Source organism: Suricata suricatta, chromosome 12 (assembly GCF_006229205.1).
Source record: "Suricata suricatta isolate VVHF042 chromosome 12, meerkat_22Aug2017_6uvM2_HiC, whole genome shotgun sequence".
NCBI lineage: Eukaryota > Metazoa > Chordata > Mammalia > Carnivora > Herpestidae > Suricata > Suricata suricatta.
In genome coordinates, this window is record NC_043711.1 from 79,027,796 (window position 1) to 79,044,034 (window position 16,239).

The 16,239-nt window shown below is 48.2% G+C and overlaps 1 protein-coding gene and 1 long non-coding RNA gene across 9 annotated transcripts in view; one reads left to right on the forward strand and one right to left on the reverse strand.

Annotated features, from left to right (window-relative positions):
* LOC115273595 (signal-regulatory protein beta-1-like) overlaps positions 1-14,291 on the forward strand; it is a 22,304-nt gene extending 8,013 nt beyond the window's left edge. Inside the window, exons 2-8 of one of the 5 annotated variants that reach the window (XM_029916703.1) lie at positions 637-1,002; positions 4,648-4,968; positions 5,555-5,884; positions 9,107-9,213; positions 11,217-11,324; positions 11,814-11,875; positions 12,299-14,291. In XM_029916703.1, the coding sequence (XP_029772563.1) occupies positions 637-1,002; positions 4,648-4,968; positions 5,555-5,884; positions 9,107-9,213; positions 11,217-11,324; positions 11,814-11,875; position 12,299 (1,295 nt within the window). In that variant the 3' untranslated portion in view covers positions 12,300-14,291. Of the gene's footprint in view, positions 1-636; positions 1,003-4,647; positions 4,969-5,554; positions 5,885-9,106; positions 9,214-11,216; positions 11,325-11,813 lie in introns of all 5 variants that reach the window. The other 4 variants (XM_029916704.1, XM_029916702.1, XM_029916706.1 and 1 more) reach the window with 4 other exon arrangements.
* Positions 81-16,239, reverse strand: part of LOC115273602 — a 59,197-nt gene continuing 43,038 nt past the window's right edge. For 2 of the 4 annotated variants that reach the window (XR_003900854.1, XR_003900855.1), the window contains exons 2-7: positions 12,051-12,146; positions 11,438-11,509; positions 11,068-11,295; positions 10,575-10,728; positions 1,460-2,963; positions 81-576 (exon numbers count right to left, since the gene is read on the reverse strand). This is a non-coding gene — a long non-coding RNA (uncharacterized LOC115273602). Of the gene's footprint in view, positions 577-1,459; positions 2,964-10,574; positions 10,729-11,067; positions 11,296-11,437; positions 11,569-12,050; positions 12,147-16,239 lie in introns of all 4 variants that reach the window. The other 2 variants (XR_003900856.1, XR_003900857.1) reach the window with 2 other exon arrangements.

Here is a 16,239-nt window from a genome sequence, read left to right on the forward strand (position 1 = left end):
AATAATGTGTTGCAAATGCATTCAGAAACTAAAATGATTATGATAGGAGCAAAAAAAACCCACAAATTGTTGAAAGAATGTTTTCTTCTCATTTAAGACATGTTTATTGTGTGTTGAAAGCTGTGACCATCACTGCCACTATTACCCAGGCTGATGGAACAGACCCCAGCATGTGCATGTGCTTGTGGAGGAGGGGAGTCAATCCATAGAGGGCTCTGGAAGTTAAATGCACAGTCCAGAAAAATAATCCATCACTTAAACTCACACACGATGGTCTAAAGAAGTCAAGTGGTCCCACTGAAAGCAAGGGCTCAGAAAGTGTAACACCAGAAGGGGCCACACAGTAGACACGCAGAGTCATTCAGGGAAGCAAGGCGCTTTCAGGGAGGGCTGAGGCACTCCCTCCTGCCATGTGCCACGTCACACAGTCTCTCTGTGGCTTGGTGTCCTCAGCTGTAATAGGGTCCCGTGTTACAGACTCATCGTAAGGGTTACGTGCCGTGTCCGTGAAGCGTGCTGAGGTCAAGGCCCACTCGCGGGGTGCACTCGGTCAGCGAAAGCTGTTGTGGGGAAACACTAGAGAAGACAGACAGGATCACACGAGGATGAGAAATACCTGCTTTGTGTTCCCTCCAGGTGTGGCAGGTGAGGCGGAGCTGCAGGTGATCCAGCCGGACAAGTCGGTGTCTGTGGCAGCCGGACAGACGGCCACTCTGCGCTGCACCGTGACCTCCCTGCACCCCCTTGGAAAGGTGGAGTGGTTCAAGGGGACAGGGCCAGGCCGGGAGTTAATCTTCAGCTTCAGAGGAGGAGACCACCCCCCCCAGTCGCCTCGAGTAACAAAGGTTGCAGACACCACAAAGAGAAACAACACGGACTTTTTCATCCGCATCAGTAACACCACCCCAGCAGATGCTGGTACCTACTACTGTGTGAAGTTCCAGAAAGGGACCCCTGATGTGGAGTTTAAGTCTGGACCCGGCACGCAGGTCACTGTGAGTGGTGAGTGTGGCCTGGGCCTCCTTTGTCCCCTGGTTGTGACAACATGTCAATAAGAATGCCCTCCACTGTCTGAGCAACAGATAAGGATCAGCTGCTGTCATGGGTGCCCCTGAATCAGCCCCTTCCACGGATCAGGGAAGTTGAGGCCTGGAGGGGCCCCAAGGCTGGAAAACAGTGGGAAAATCTGGACTCCAGTATGTGGGCTTCCCAGTTCTTCCCTTTCCAATCCTACCAGCTCTCTGGTTCCAGGAATGAGGGACTCAAAGTCTGAGTGACTTGCTCAGTCACAAGCCTCACCTCAGGTCACCATGAGTAGTGAGTATGGTGTGGGTCTCTTTCATCCCCTGGGTGTGACAAGAAGTCAACAAGAATGACCTCCACTGTTTGAGCAACAGATAAGGATCAGATACTGTGGTGGGTGCCCCTGTCCTCACCCCTGCCCCCAGACAGCACTCACATTGATGTGGCCAGGGTTCTCTTTATTCAGTGCTTACTAAGCACCTGCTGTGTGCATTCGCTGCTCTGTGCGCTGTGGGAGTAGCCAGGAACAAAACATGCAAGGCCTCCTCTCTCATGAAGCGCACATTCCCAGCCCTTCCAGTGAGGACACGTGCACCCAGCGCAGGGAGGGAGAGGTGAGCTTCCTTATAAACATTCAGGATATCACAGGGAGAAGAGACATGGTCGCACTGCTTACTGTGTCACCCCTAGTAGAAGAGATGCCAGATGTTGGTCATTCGCTGTTGGTCTGTTTGGAAAATGCTCCTGTGATTCAGGGACTGACTCTCATGGTAGCAACTGAGTTTCCTCATACCTGCCCCAGACCTAGGCAGGAAAGGTGGCTTGATCCTGATTATGCAGTTATTGCAGAAGGTCCCAGTGGTAAGTCCCTTGCCTGCTCACCACAGTTACACAAGGCTCCACTGCCAGGCAGATCTATATCATCTGCTCACCCAGGTGATGCCCTGGATGAGAAGGGATGGAGACAGAGGGGCCAGGGAGGCCCTCAGGCCACATGCTGTGCCTTCATCATGACAGTGACCTAAATCAACAGTGGGGGAGGAGCCATTTCTGCCCCTTTTACAGGTGTGGACACAGAGGTCAGGGCACCTGACTTCAGCGAGCAGAGGCACCAAGATTAAACCCCAAGGAGCCTGACTCACAGCCCTGCCCTGTGCAGTCACTGTGCTAATCAAAGTGGGAGAGCGCCCCAAGCCTCTCCTTGAAAACCTTGAATTTTTCTGTTCTTCAGCAGTAAGCGTTAACAGAACTGAGTACTTGAAGGAGGGGAACTAGCATTACACCCCGGATCAGACAGATACACAAATGTCTCAGGAAATGTTGAGCCTCTTCCTGGAGGACACGGCTCCACGCACAGAAGAGCATCTGGAGTCTTTCCCTGTTGTGGGATATTCATCCTTCACTGAGCAGCCTGGGGTGCGAGCCTGGGCAGAGCAGAGGGGCCCCCACAATCCCAGCCATACCACCCAGAAACCCCATTCCTGGGTCTGCAGACAAAAGATGACAGGGTGCTCCATGAGCAAGAGTTCATTTTCTAGACTCAGCTCTCCAGATTCCATCTATTCACTCTGTTTTTAAAGGGTCCCCAGCCCTGGGCACCTGCAGAGACCCCTCCCCAGAACAACCTGCAGTGGAGACTCCCAGAGGGAACAGGACGGTGGCAGTCACTGTTGGCTCCAGAAGATGGAGCTCTTGTTCTGTTGTGACAAGAAGGCTGGAGGCCACCAGAAGTCCCCCTGGGATGCAGTCAGGGGAGAGGAACAGCCCCTTGTTTCTCTCAGACTCAGACTCCTCATCTGGTCATTATCATGGACTCCTTTTAGGACAGCTGGGAGGAACTGTGCTCTGTCTGCGTCATATGGCAAGAAGGGCGTGGCCCCAAATCCAGAGGTTCCTTCAAGGTTGTGACCCAGCTCCCTTTGCTGGGCTCTGATCCTCACCTATAGAACATGGATCATCACATCAGCCTTGGAAGGACATTAGGGGGACACAATAAGCCACGTGAGAGGACAGACCCTCAGTGAGCCCTGGATGCCCCTCCCAGAACTGTCTGATCCTGGGCTAGTCTCAGTGTCTCTCAGGTCCTCCATGTCCCATCTGCACTGTGGGGATAATCAGACAGCTGGTCAGGGGTCTGAGGATTGGACAGAAGGTCCAGAAAGCCCCGGATGAAGGGTTAGGATTCTTGAGTGTCCACATGCAGCAACTGACAGCGTGGCTGATCCTACTGACTAGGCTCCCAACCAACTCAGCCTTCCTGACTCTATGACCGCTGATGAATCATCCCCACACTGGGCCGGGTATCCTTATCTGTCTGATTATACGACCCCACAGAGCCGCTGCAGGGATGGAGTGAGTGAATACACGTAAGGAGCTTACAACAGGGCCTTTCACTCAGGCACTGTCCCATGAATGTTGGGGACACACTAGAGCCCCCATCACAGGGTTGGTGTGGTGATGAAGGACCTGAGGAAAAGGATGGGTCATCTGGGGCCCAAGACACTTGATAAAAACACTCATAGCACTTTGTCCCGCTAGGGGGGTCAGGGCTGCTGGTGTTTCCATGACTTGACCAACTCATGTGACACCTCCTATCTATGTCCTCAGAATGTTTGCTGAGATTTAGAAAGAAAGTTTTAAAAAGGAATTTAAATATTCACAAATACACATATATGTGCCTTCTGCCAACCATTACAGAACGTTTGAGTAATAAGTAACAATTTGGGGACAACCTATAGGACCTTCTATGGGTGAAATGCCCTCCCTTTGAGTCACTGATGTGTGTGCCTCAAGGACACAAGAGGGCTTCTGCCTGCTCTGGAGGCCGGTGTCACTGCCTTGAAATTAATTCACATTTAAGAACTTAACCACCACTGATATCTCAGCACTCAGTGATCTTGGTTTTCAACCCAATGCTGACCCAAGAGAAGAACGCAGATTCAGAAAAACCCTTTATGCTCCCTCTCAGATTCAGGGATGCAGCAAATAGACCCTATGGAATATTTTTGGAAAGAGTGAAAAATTGAGTAAATTTATAATTTCTTGAAGAGAGATCTCAGCATAAGTTAAGTTTGGGATTAAGATAGATCTGACTTTGATGAGCATTTTCAGTGTTACAAAGCAAAACTGTCTGCATTGCCTGCCCCTCACTGCCACATGGGAAGGTGAAAGGCCAGCTGTCCCATCTCACAGGGGGTGCTGAGCTGTGTGTCAGTCCACACCTCCAGGCTGCTGGCCACCTGGTTACTGCTATCATGGGGGTCCCCATTCCCTCCCTACCCCAACCCTGAGATAACTACTGGACACACTCTCTGAAGTCGGTAAGGTGTCTGGGGAGGCAGCTCAGAACAGTGGAGACCAAGAGTGACACGCACCAGAAATGTCCTTCCTGTGCCCAGATGAGTGGGAAGTCCTATGGCAGAGAAGACAATGGGTACCCAGAACTGAGGATGGAATCGCCTGTGGGCCCTACCCCCGACTCTGAGTCAATCTCTGACACCGCCCTCCCGATATTCTCAGAAGGGTTGAAAATAATCCATGTGACAGTTCTGTACATTCGACACACTTGTCGTTTGTGAGGATGATCAGAGTCGTGCTGACTGTTCATAACTGCTCCTCTTGTAGCCAAACCCTCTCCCCCCGTGGTGTCGGGCCCCACGGCCAGGGCCGCGCCTGACCAGACTGTGAGCTTCACCTGCGAGTCCCACGGCTTCTCCCCCAGAAACGTCACCCTGAAATGGTTCAAAAACGGGAACCAGCTGCCAGCCTCCCACACCACCGTGGACCTGGAGGGAGACAGCGCTTCCTATAGCATCTCCAGCACCATCACGTTGGAGCTGGCCTCGGGGGACGTCCGCTCCCAGGTCATCTGCGAGGTGGCCCATGAGACCCTGCAGGGGGGCCCTCCTCTTCGTGGGACAGCCAACTTGTCCGACACCCTCCAAGGTAGATGCCTGTCACCCCCAGCCTAAGCCCACGTCTGGCCCTCAAGCCTGCCAGCCTGCCCCTCTCCCACCCTGTGCTCCCTGCCTTCCCTCCCCTGGAACCTGTCTCCTGACAGACCCTCCCACACTGGGCACCTAGAGGCACAGTCACCTCCTACTGCTTTAATGGCAGATTAAAGGTGAACACCTACCATGTGCCAAGCACTGTGCTAGGTAGTTTCATTTACTTTCCCATAGCCGTTCCAATGATTGAGCACCTGCTGTAGTCCAGCCACTGTGAGCTTAGTGATTTCATGTATTTTGCTAGTTGTTCTATTCCAACTGCATGCCAGGAGCTCTGTATCTTGATTTCACTCATTATCACCCTAATGGGAGCTACCAGTCCTTGAGCACCTACTGTGTACTGGGCAGAGTGCTAGGGATTTCAATAACATGCAAAGACTACTCTCACTGTTTGAGCACCCGCTGCATGCCTAGAACTGTTCTGGGTGATTCCTTACCTGTGAGGTGGGAGTTAAGTTCCCAAGCCCCTCCCCTGTGATGTGTCTGTCCTATGAGGTCAGAGCTTCTGCTCTGTGCTGTTTCAGTTCCACCCACCTTGGAGGTTGTCCAGCAACCCGTGACAGGGGACCAGGTCAACATCACTTGCCAAGCAAAGAAGTTCTACCCCCAGCGCCTACAACTGACCTGGTTGGAGAACGGAAACATATGCAAAACAGAGACAGCCTTGAACCTCATAGAGAACAAGGATGGGACCTTTAGCTGGACGAGCTGGCTCCTGGTGAATTTATCTGCCCACACGGAAGAGGTGGTGCTCACCTGCAAGGTGCAGCACGATGGGCAGCGGGCAGTGACCAAAAGCCGTATTCTCAAGACCTCTGGCCACACAAAGGACCAGTGCACAGATGGAAACTCTGGTGAGGCTTAATGCCAACTAACCTGGCATTTAAATTTTATATTTTCTTTTTTCATGGTAAAAGTAGTTATTTATGCTCATTATAGAATAATCTAAATATCAATAGACATGAAGGAGAAATTTGCTGTGAGGTTCCTTCCCCCAAAGTCCACATGCCACGAATGAACACTGGTAAGAGTTTGGTACATATATCTTTGGATCTTTTGCCATAACCATGCATTAGAGATAGAAGAGAGGGAGGGAAATAAGAGAAAGAGCTTGTTGCTACCATCTGCCTCCTGCTCCCTCACCTGACAGTGATTAAGTCACCATGCCAGGCCAGTACCCCTCCTCTGGATCCTTCTCACCTGCCTAGCCTATAGTCCTTCAGAACATTCCACTGTCACTGAGCAACTGTCTGCATCCAACACTCTGAAATTCTGGAAGAAAGTCCAGAGGATCTGGAGGTTTTAGTTTTCTGTTTTTATATATATATATTTAAAAAGCTCTCTTTTTAAAGTTATTTATTTATTCTGAGAGAGAGAGAGTCCCCGAGGACAAGGGCCACCAGCCTGTAGAAAAACATGTATTAGATACAGCAACTGGACATTGTCCCAAGGACCTACAAAGTCCTCCTTTTATGACCAAGGGGTCATATCTTATCTCTCTCTCATGTAGTATCAGGAGGAGACAGAGACACGATTCAAAAAATCTTTGCTCTAAAAGACCTTTCAAAGGCTCATCATGTTCCTTCTGTATGCACTAGGACGTCACCATCATTGCTAGGCCAACAATGGGTCACTGAGTGTCCATGCCCCTCCCAGCAGGGAGAGTATAGATAGGAAGAGGAGAGCAAATAACTTCTTTTTAAACTAGGGGTAAACAGAAGTTGCATAATTGTGTCCACTAATGACTTGGGCATGGATGCATATCCAGTTGCAAATAGAGTCCATAATTGTGTGGTCATGTGACTAATGACACTGGCTTGTCTACAAAACCAATTCCATAACACACTTCGTAAAATAATTTCCTACTATCATCTAAAATGGGGTCTATATTCAGATTTTTGAAAATTTCTCCCATAACTTTATTTTGTGTCCCCAACTTGGTTTTAGTTCATCTGTAAATGCTTGGAAGAACCTTCCTCTGAAAACACCTAGGCCTCCACAATTCTTGACTTGAAAAGAATCTGAATGGCTACTCACATTCATCATTTTATATAGAATACTTAGGTCCAGCCATGCTTTTGAGGATTCTGGTTCATTTCCTTTGAGTTGTCAAATTTCTGCCCACAGAGTTGTTCATAATATTACCTTGATAGCCTGTTGGTGTCTGTAGGGTCTGTAGTGATATGCTGTTTCATTCTTGATGTAATGCATTATGTTTCATATTTTTCATTGTCAAAATTGCTAGATTTTCCATGTTATTGATCTTTTCAAATAACTCACTTTTGTTTCAGTGATTTTCTCAATTGTTTCTGTTTCAATTTCATTGCTTTTTCTCTCTTTTTTTTCCCTTCACTTGTTTTGAGTTGATTTTGCTCCTCCTCGTTTTTTGATGTTGGAATTGAGATTTTTTTAATTTAAATTCTAGTTAGTTAACATACATTGTAATATTGGTTTCAAAGTACAATTCAGCGATTCATCACTCCTATAATACAAAGTGCTCAACAGTAGTGCCTTCCTTGATACCCATCACCCTCTTAGCATACTCCCCACAAACTCCCTCCATCAACCTTTAGGTTATTATCTACCATTAAGAGTCTCTTATGGTTTTCCCCCCTCTCCCTTCTCCCCTTCTCACATGAGCATTTGTTTTGTTTCTTAAATTCCATATACCAGTGAAACCATATGGTATTCATCTTTCTCTGACTGACCTATTTTCCTTAGCATAATACACTCTAGCTCTATTCACATTGTTGCAAATGACAAGATTTCTTTCTTTTTGATTGCTGAGTAACATTCCATTGTATATGTATTCCACAACTACTTTACGCATTCATCAGTCATTGGATACTGGGGCTCTTTCCATTGTTTGGCTATTGTTGATAATGTTACTATAAACACTGGGGTGCATGTATCCCTTTGAATCTGTAATTTGGTATCCTCTGTGTAAATACCTAGTAGTACAATCATTGGATCATAGGGTAGTTCTCTTTTTAACTTTTTGAGAGACCTCCACACTGTTTTCCAGAGCAGCTGCACCAGGTTTACGTTCCCACCCATAGTGCCAGAGTGTTCCCCTTTCTCCACATCTTCGCCAATACCTGTTGTTAAACATATTGTTAATTTTAGCCATTCTGACAGTGTGAGGTGGTTTCTCATTGGGGTTTTAATTTTTATTTCCCTGATGATGCGTGATGTTGAGCATCTTTTCATGTGTCTGTCATCATCTGGATGTCTTGTTTGGAAAAGTGTCCATTGGTGTCTTCTGCCCATTGTTTGTTTTTAAAATTTTTTTTTATTTTTTTTTTTTTGAGAGACAGAGAGAGGCAGCATGAGCAGGGGAGGGTAAGAGAGAGAGGAAGACACAGAATCCGAAGCAGGCTCCAGGTTCTGAGCAGTCTGTCAGCACAGAGCCCGACGCAGGGCTAGAACCCACAAATGGTGAGATCATGACCTGAGCAGAAGCTGGACGCTTAACCAACTGAGCCACCCAGGTGCCCTGTTTGTTTTTAATTAAAGTCAGTTAACATACAGTGTAGTCTTTTTTTTAGGAATAGAACCCAGTGATTCATCTCTTACATATTACATATTAGGTCAAGCACACTTTGAAACCAATTCCTAAGATCTGTGTCCTGATGTGCAGGTCACATGAAAATATTTTCTAATTTCAGGGTGCCTGGGTTGGCTCAGTTGGTTAGGCATCCAACTTCGGCTCAGGTCACAATCTCACGGTCCTTGAGTTGGAGCCCCACATCAGGCTCTGTGCTGACAGCTCAGACCCTGGAGCCTGTCTTTGGATTCTCTCTCTCTCTCTCTCTCTCTCTCTCTCTCTCTCTCTCGCTCTCTCTGCCCCTCCCCCGCTCTCATTCTGTCTCTCTCTCAAAAATAAATAAGCATTTAAAAAAATTCTAATTTCAGTTGGATTTAATACTGGCTGCGGTATTTCCATAACTCTCGGGCTCCTTGGCTAGCTGCCCTTGTCTGCTTCACCTGCCCTTTCCTGTGGCTGGTGAGGGTGGGGACAGCCGTGTAAGATATTAATCATCCGGATTCCATGGTATTTCCCTTTTGTCTCCCAGAGATTTTGCGGTATGGGACTGCTCTTCAGGAATTACTGACAGCCAGCGCTCCACAGAATTTACTGTCCTTTTATAGCTTTTGCTTTGGGTTCAGAAGCTGTATTCAGGTAACTTAGCTGCTGCCTTGTCCTCAACAGACACAAGTGCCCTGAGGGCTTTGAATGCCCTGTCCCCAAAGTCTCTATCCCACATCTCAGCATGTCTCCCACACTCCCCACCCCCCGTCCCGGGGCCCTATTCTGGCAGAGCAGGTGCACTGAGCTGAGAGTTCCATCTTTGCTGTAGCGCTGATGCTCTGATGAGTATGGGGGACCCACTTAGCTCCTGAGCTTTTTCTGCCCTCCAGCTCTAGGAGGGAAGAGTCTACAGTCTTGCCTGGAATTCCTTGGATTTTCACACAGAACTTTTCATGTGAGATCAATTGGTTTGTCTTTGCATTGTCTCTCCAATGCACTGATGCCCAGCAATAGCCACTCAACCCTGTAGTTCTTATAAGGACCAGCTTATTTCCAGATGGCCAGGGTACCCCGCTCCTCTCCTGCTCCCATTCCAGGCCACCATTGTGAGGTTCTAGCTTGACAAGAGCAGGGCAAGCTGGGACCTACCCCTGCCCCACCGCCCAAAGGCTGGGGACCTCTTGGCCAGAGACCAGGACTGTATCTGCACATTAGAGCTGGGTTTCCAGACCCTTCCCAGACAAACACCACTGGTCAACTGCCTTGGGAAGCAAACTCCAAGTTATATGAGAAGGGAGCATGCTCACTGTGGAGTGCTGCCCGATTCACACGCGTGTGAGACAGCGAAGGAGGCAAGACTGGCAAAGGACGCACTGAACACAATGCAGCACAGAAGAATCATACTTGGACAGAGAAGAGACAAGCTGGATGCTATTTTTGACTTTTTGAAATGGAGGAGAGGGGCAAAACCTCTGCTCCTGCTCTTCCTCCAGGCCTCTGCTGCACACCACCCTCTAGAAGCAGGTGCAAACATGGGCAATGCAGCTCTTCCAACTGAGGAAAAGTCCAGAGGGCACCCAGCTGAGACCTGCCATCCTCCAACACAGAGTAAAAATGGCGGGTCTCTGCTCCCACCTCTAAGATTATCCCATATATTTCCTTTCTTTTTGGAAATTGTTTTTAGTTTTATCATCTTTAGTTATTTTTGAGAGAGAGAAACAGATGGACAGTGTGTGGGTGGAGAGGCAGAGAGAGGGAAACACAGAATCTGAATCAGGCTCGTGTCCTGTCCAAGCCGTCAGCACAGAGTCCAATGTGGGGCTCGAACCACGAACCATGAGATTATGACCTGAGCCGAAGTCATATGTTTAACCGGCTGAGCCACCCAGGCGCCCCTTACTTGAATTCCTTGATGTAAATCTAAGAGCAAAACTAGTCATTATGAAAAGGCAAAGAATCTGAAGTTGTGCATCCAGATACAACGGTCTATGTCCAACAGCTAGATGTCCCACCTGACGTTGGCATGACCAGGTGGGCTGGGTGGTGGTTCAAACACCCACCTGAGACCTTCCTTGCCCCCCTCAGGTGTCGTCCAGCCCGCAGGTCTCGTGAGGTAGGTCACCCTGAGAGCACCCTCAGCACATGAGAACACAGGATCACGGAGGCCTGTGTGTGGAACAAGCAGGGCAGCCTTGCACCTCACTCACCATGACACTGTCCTCACTGCACTGGGGGCCCGCTGCCATTTGTCCCTATGGCCCTGAGAAGTTGGACATGTCCTGGTCCAAATACAAGGTCTCAGATTCATCCTACGGACAGCAGTGAGGGGTTTCCCACTCATCGTGTGAGCCTCTGTAAACTATAGCCTGTTCCCTCGTCAGAAGATGGAAGACCCACCCCATTGCATGTGGGAGCCAAGTCAGTAACCCTCATGCTTCCACCCCTTCCCTCAGGAAGGGCACCTGGTAGCCTGAGAAGGGGTGAGTGAGATGAGGTACTTCTTACCTGAGATCTGCCTCGAGCCTCCCACAGGGGAGAGTCATGAGCTTCAGAGCATTGATGGGTCCATGTCTCCTCAGGTGGAGTAAGTGGAGGCCCTGGGGGTGGACTCCTAGATCTTTCTCTGAAGGTGCCTCCTGTCCCTTCATTTCCAGATCGAGAACTGTCCATTCCACTCCTGGCGGCTCTCTCCCTGGGCCCCAAGCTGCTGCTGCTCATCACTGCCTCTGCCATCTATGCCCACAGGAAGCAACGGATTGACTGTGAGTTATGGACGAGGAGGACAGGGCAAGGTCAGTTCCAGAAGGAGTCAGGTCAGCAGGAGGGGCAGCCCACAGGGTCAGCACCCACCTGGAGAAAAGACCAGGTAACATACCTCCCTTGATGCCCTCAGGAAACTTGGGGATCCCTCTGGTAGGTTCCCAACTCCCAGAAAGTGTGTGGAGTTCTGCAGGAAGTAGGTTGGGTCAAGGGCTGTCAAAGGATATGCACAGAGTCCTACGGCTTCTAGTGAGGAAGTGGGCAGAGAGGCTGAATGAGGGGCTGCTGAGTGGGACCATCTCTAGATTCTTTGGGCACAAGAAGTCCACAGTTAGAGAAATGCTGACGGGTGCCCACTGGCTGCTCTGGGGACAGCTCCTGCTCTGACCTTCTGTGGGACAGACTGCAGAGGGGGAGAGGGGATCAGGACCTAGAGAGGAAGGCTGAGGAGGCAGAGTCCATGTCAGGGGCTGCCTGTCCTCTCACAACAGGTGTCCTGGGAGGAAAATAGCGCCAAGGACATAGGAGGCACATGGAGAACATTTCTGGAATGGTGAGCAGATCATGAAATGTGAACATGGGTCCACAGCTCCTTCCTTCCTCCCCTGCTACATGCCACCCTCAGTCTCTGCTGCCTCCTTCCTTCCCTGAGGGGCCCAGCCTACGACAAGGAACAACTAAGAGCATCTACCACCCTGACCCAAAGGCCTGCTTCCCCAGAGACCCACCTGCCCATAGTTCCTGCTGCTCCTTCTCACCGTCCCTGATGCCCCCAGAGCTGGGTCTTCATACCTGGGTCTGAGCAGGGGCCATGGGAACATGCTCTGGAAAGTAACACAATGATATATTCCTAAAATGTGAGAAACAAGTCACATGTTCATGTACCAGGCTGTCTCTCATCCATTTCCTGGGGACCGTGGCCATGAAATACACACTTAAGGCCATGCACTCATGGGTCATTCCTGCCAACCCCCAGACTCCCCAGCCTGGGTGAGGATCTCCAATGCCTCCTGAATGGAAATGAATCCAGCATCTCCTTCTGGAATGAAGAAGAGAAAGGATTCCTCTTCCCCTTTGCCTACATGTGTTTCCACTCAAAGCAGAGAGAAATTTCCCTCCTCTCCCTGTGCTGGGAACACTAGCTCTGCATTCACCTTCATCTTTCCCGTTCTCCCTACTCATGTAGAAATGCTGGCACTCGGGAAACCTGTACCCTTCCCTGAGTTCCTTCTTTATATCCTGTGTTCAATTCCGCCTGCATAATGCTGTGTCCACCGGTGAGATGGCAGATGTTAAACAATCCACTTCTCAGAAGGAAAAAGAAGCCTGAATTGTAGTGCTTGCCAACTTCTGTGGTGTCTATACTCCCAATGTGGCCAATTTCAAGCTACGACAGTTGAACAACTAGCTTGCAAAATTCCTGAAAAGCTCTCAGGTGTGAGTGCAAGCCTCCTTCCACACATCGTGAACTCCATCTAGAATCTGCACACTCACTGCTCACTCCCGGGCCGCTCCCTGGCCCCGGCCACCAGCATCCCTTCGTGGACCATTGCTACGTCCCTAACAGGCTCTCCAGTTTCAGCCACAGTGATCCTGTGGACATGGAAGTCAAATTGTATCCCTCCTCTGCTTCTTTCCCCTACAGATGTGCATCCTCAGTCTCTTCCTCTCTCAAGCTCTTCTCACATGTCGCATAAAATACCAATACCACTCTCTCAATCCACTCAGACCTGAATTGAACTGTTTCCCTAGAACTTAAGATCAGCCGACTTGATAAATGGAGACAGTGCTCACCTTACACAGTGATGAAGAACCGAAACAATGATAGTTCCACTGAAAACACGTGAGGTGATGCCCATAACCAGTAGCAAAAGTGACAATTTTCTGTGACCTTTAGAAACTTTGTTCAACACCTTAGAAACCCTCCAACAGTCAGTCGTGAATGTATAGGGACATAAAAAAACAGTAAACCTATTATTCACTTGGAATGTGAGCTTTTGAAACATCAGAAAATTGAAAAGGGAAGAATTTTTATTTGTTTGTAAAGACTTATCAGGAGTAGTTTGCAGAGGGCTTGCCTTCCTCTGACTACACAGTTGACAATATAAACCAAGTGTCTGGGTTATCTCCCTCCTCTCTCAATTGGGATCACCTTCCAACATTCCATCCTTGGCACTTCCAATGCTGTGAAATCTTGACAATATTATTGTGAATAGTTGCTGGCATCACTTCCTCTGGGACATTGTCATCCTTCCTGCCACCCTCCCACCAACACTTTCCTCGGTGATGTGGTAAGTTTATCTTCACTCCTCCTCTGGCTGCATATCTAGATTCTGGAAACAGTATCCCAGGCAGCATTCCCATGAATGTGCCTTCATGTCCCACTCACATTCCATTTGAGCTTCCCCTCCAACCTCAGCTCTTCTCATTTCTCCATTTGCAATTGTTCACTATTGTATAATGTCACCCAGCGCATCGCTGGGAAACCAGGAGACTCCACGACCACCTGCTCTGCTGTCATGGGACACCAAGTGACACAGCCACAGTGATCGACCCCCATAAGCTTTGAAAGACGTGATGTTTACTTATCGCAATGTGCATCTGTTAGTTACGTAGTGATCTGTGGACGAAAGAAGTCTGGCAGCCAAGTGTACACTTCATGCAATTGTTCATGGTAAACTTCCATAGTAAATCAAACTTGAACCATGTGTTGGAGAGCTGATGCTATTTAACTAACTTGTGGCAAATGACATTTGTGCACATCAACCTCTTACAAAGTGAGAACTGCCTCTTGCTCAAGTAGGATGTCGACTCTGACAGAGAAGGACCTCAGTGTCCTCAGGTCCCAGAACAATGACTGCCATGTCTAAAGCCATCACATTAAAGAATAAATAAATTAGTAAATATGTCACTGAAGACATCAGTTTCTACCAGATGTCAGGTTGTAAAATAAAAGCTTTATTTCATCAGCTGGTGCACGTATAACCCATTTGGTTAAATACTACTGTCTTCTTTGTGTTTAAAAACTACATCATAACATCATATCCTCCAGAAAGTAAGCAAGTGGATGTTCAAAACACAAAACGACAAACCACTAATTGGAGTATGTCCACAGCACAGGAACTACCTAGAAGAGCCCCCAGTGGCCAGAGGTGCAAGAGTTTGAGCACCAAATAAGGAAAGTAGTATCTGGCTCTGGTATGGTCTGAATGTCTGTGTCCCCACAAAATTCGAGTGTTAGAATCCCTCAAGCCCACGTGATGGTGTGAGAAGGTGAGGTCTTTGGGAAGTTGGGCAGGTCATGAGCACTCCACTCTCATGAATGGGATTAGCTCTTATAAGAGACCCCCCAGCAACCCACCCAGAGCTCCCTAGACCCTTCTTCCATGTGAGACCACAGTGAGAAATTCTGCACTGGGCCCTCTCCCAACCATGCTGGCCCTCTGATCTCAGACTCCAGCCTCCACAAGTGTGAGCAAGATGTTCCTTTTGTTTATAAGCCAGCCAATCTGGAATATTCTGTTATAGCTGCCTTAATTGACTAAGACTGATAAGCCCAATATAAAATAAATATCAAAGAGTCCATACTGAAATAAATATATAATTGAATAAATTAATAAATGAAGAGAAAGGAAAAATGTCCTGTACAGAAAAGTGCCAGATGGGGCGCCTGGGTGGCTCAGTCAGTTACGTGTCCCACTTTGGCTCAGATCATGATCTCGTGGTTCGTGTGTTCAAGCCCCACATCGGGCTCTGTGCTGGTGGCTCCGAGCTTGGAGCCTGCTGGCAGATTCTCTGTCTCCCTTTCTCTCTGTCTCTCCCCTGCTCATACTGGCTGTGTCTCTCTCTCTCTCTCAAAAATAAATAAAACATTAAAAAATGTCCCAGATAATTTACATATATTCTTCACTCTGGGGAGAGAAAGCCTAACTCCCCATTCCTGAAGTGTGTGCTGCTTGCGGTGACTCCCTGTCAGAGGACAGAATGGAAGGAGGAATAAGGAGTAACTATAGCTGACAAATAAAGTTGAATCTGGTAATCACGATTTCACCAGCAGTCATAAACCACGGCGACATTGTGCACCCTGGATGTAATACGATGAAAATGGCACTTTTCCTCTGTGACCTTCCTCCCCAAGCCCGTCACCCCAGGGACTGTTAGAGAAAAGTATCGAACAAATTACAATGAGAGACATTCCACAATATATCCAAGCGCGCTCCTAAAAACTGTCAGACCATCAAGAGCAAGCAAAGTCCAAGAGGCTGTCCCTAAAGAGACATGACAAGAAAGTGTCATGTGGGATCCTGCATAGACACATGGTTAGAAACTAAGGAAATCTCCTCGGGACTGAATGAGTGTCTCAAAAGTTCACTTAATTCTCCCCCCACAAAAAAGAAAAGAAATTTAATTTCCAGGGTGATTGAATTTGGAGGTGGGTCTTTGATAGATAATTAGGTCCAGAGTGTAGAGTCCTCAAGAAAAATACATGCCAGCTCACGCGCTGTGCCGTGAAAATCCTGTAGAGGGCACTCTCCAAACAGAAAGAGTGTTCTAATCACAGCATCGTATCCTAGCAACCTGATCTCAATTTCCAGCCTCCAGAACTGTGAGAAGTAAGTTCCTATTCTTCAAGCCATCCAGTGTATGGTGTTTTCTTATAGCAGCCCAAGCCAAGACAAAATCTAAATGAACTATGGACTTTGTTTAATAATCATGTACCAATATTGGTTCATTAATTATAACAGATCCACCACCCTACCGTGAAAAGTTAATAAGGGGGAAACTGTGCAGCTGTGTATAGAAACTGTGTTTGATTGTCACAGGTTCCTCTAATCTGTAAAATGTTCCAAAAAATTGAGTCCATTTAAAAAAAAATCTTGACCTCTTTTCCTCGACTTAATCTCTGTCCCCTGCGTC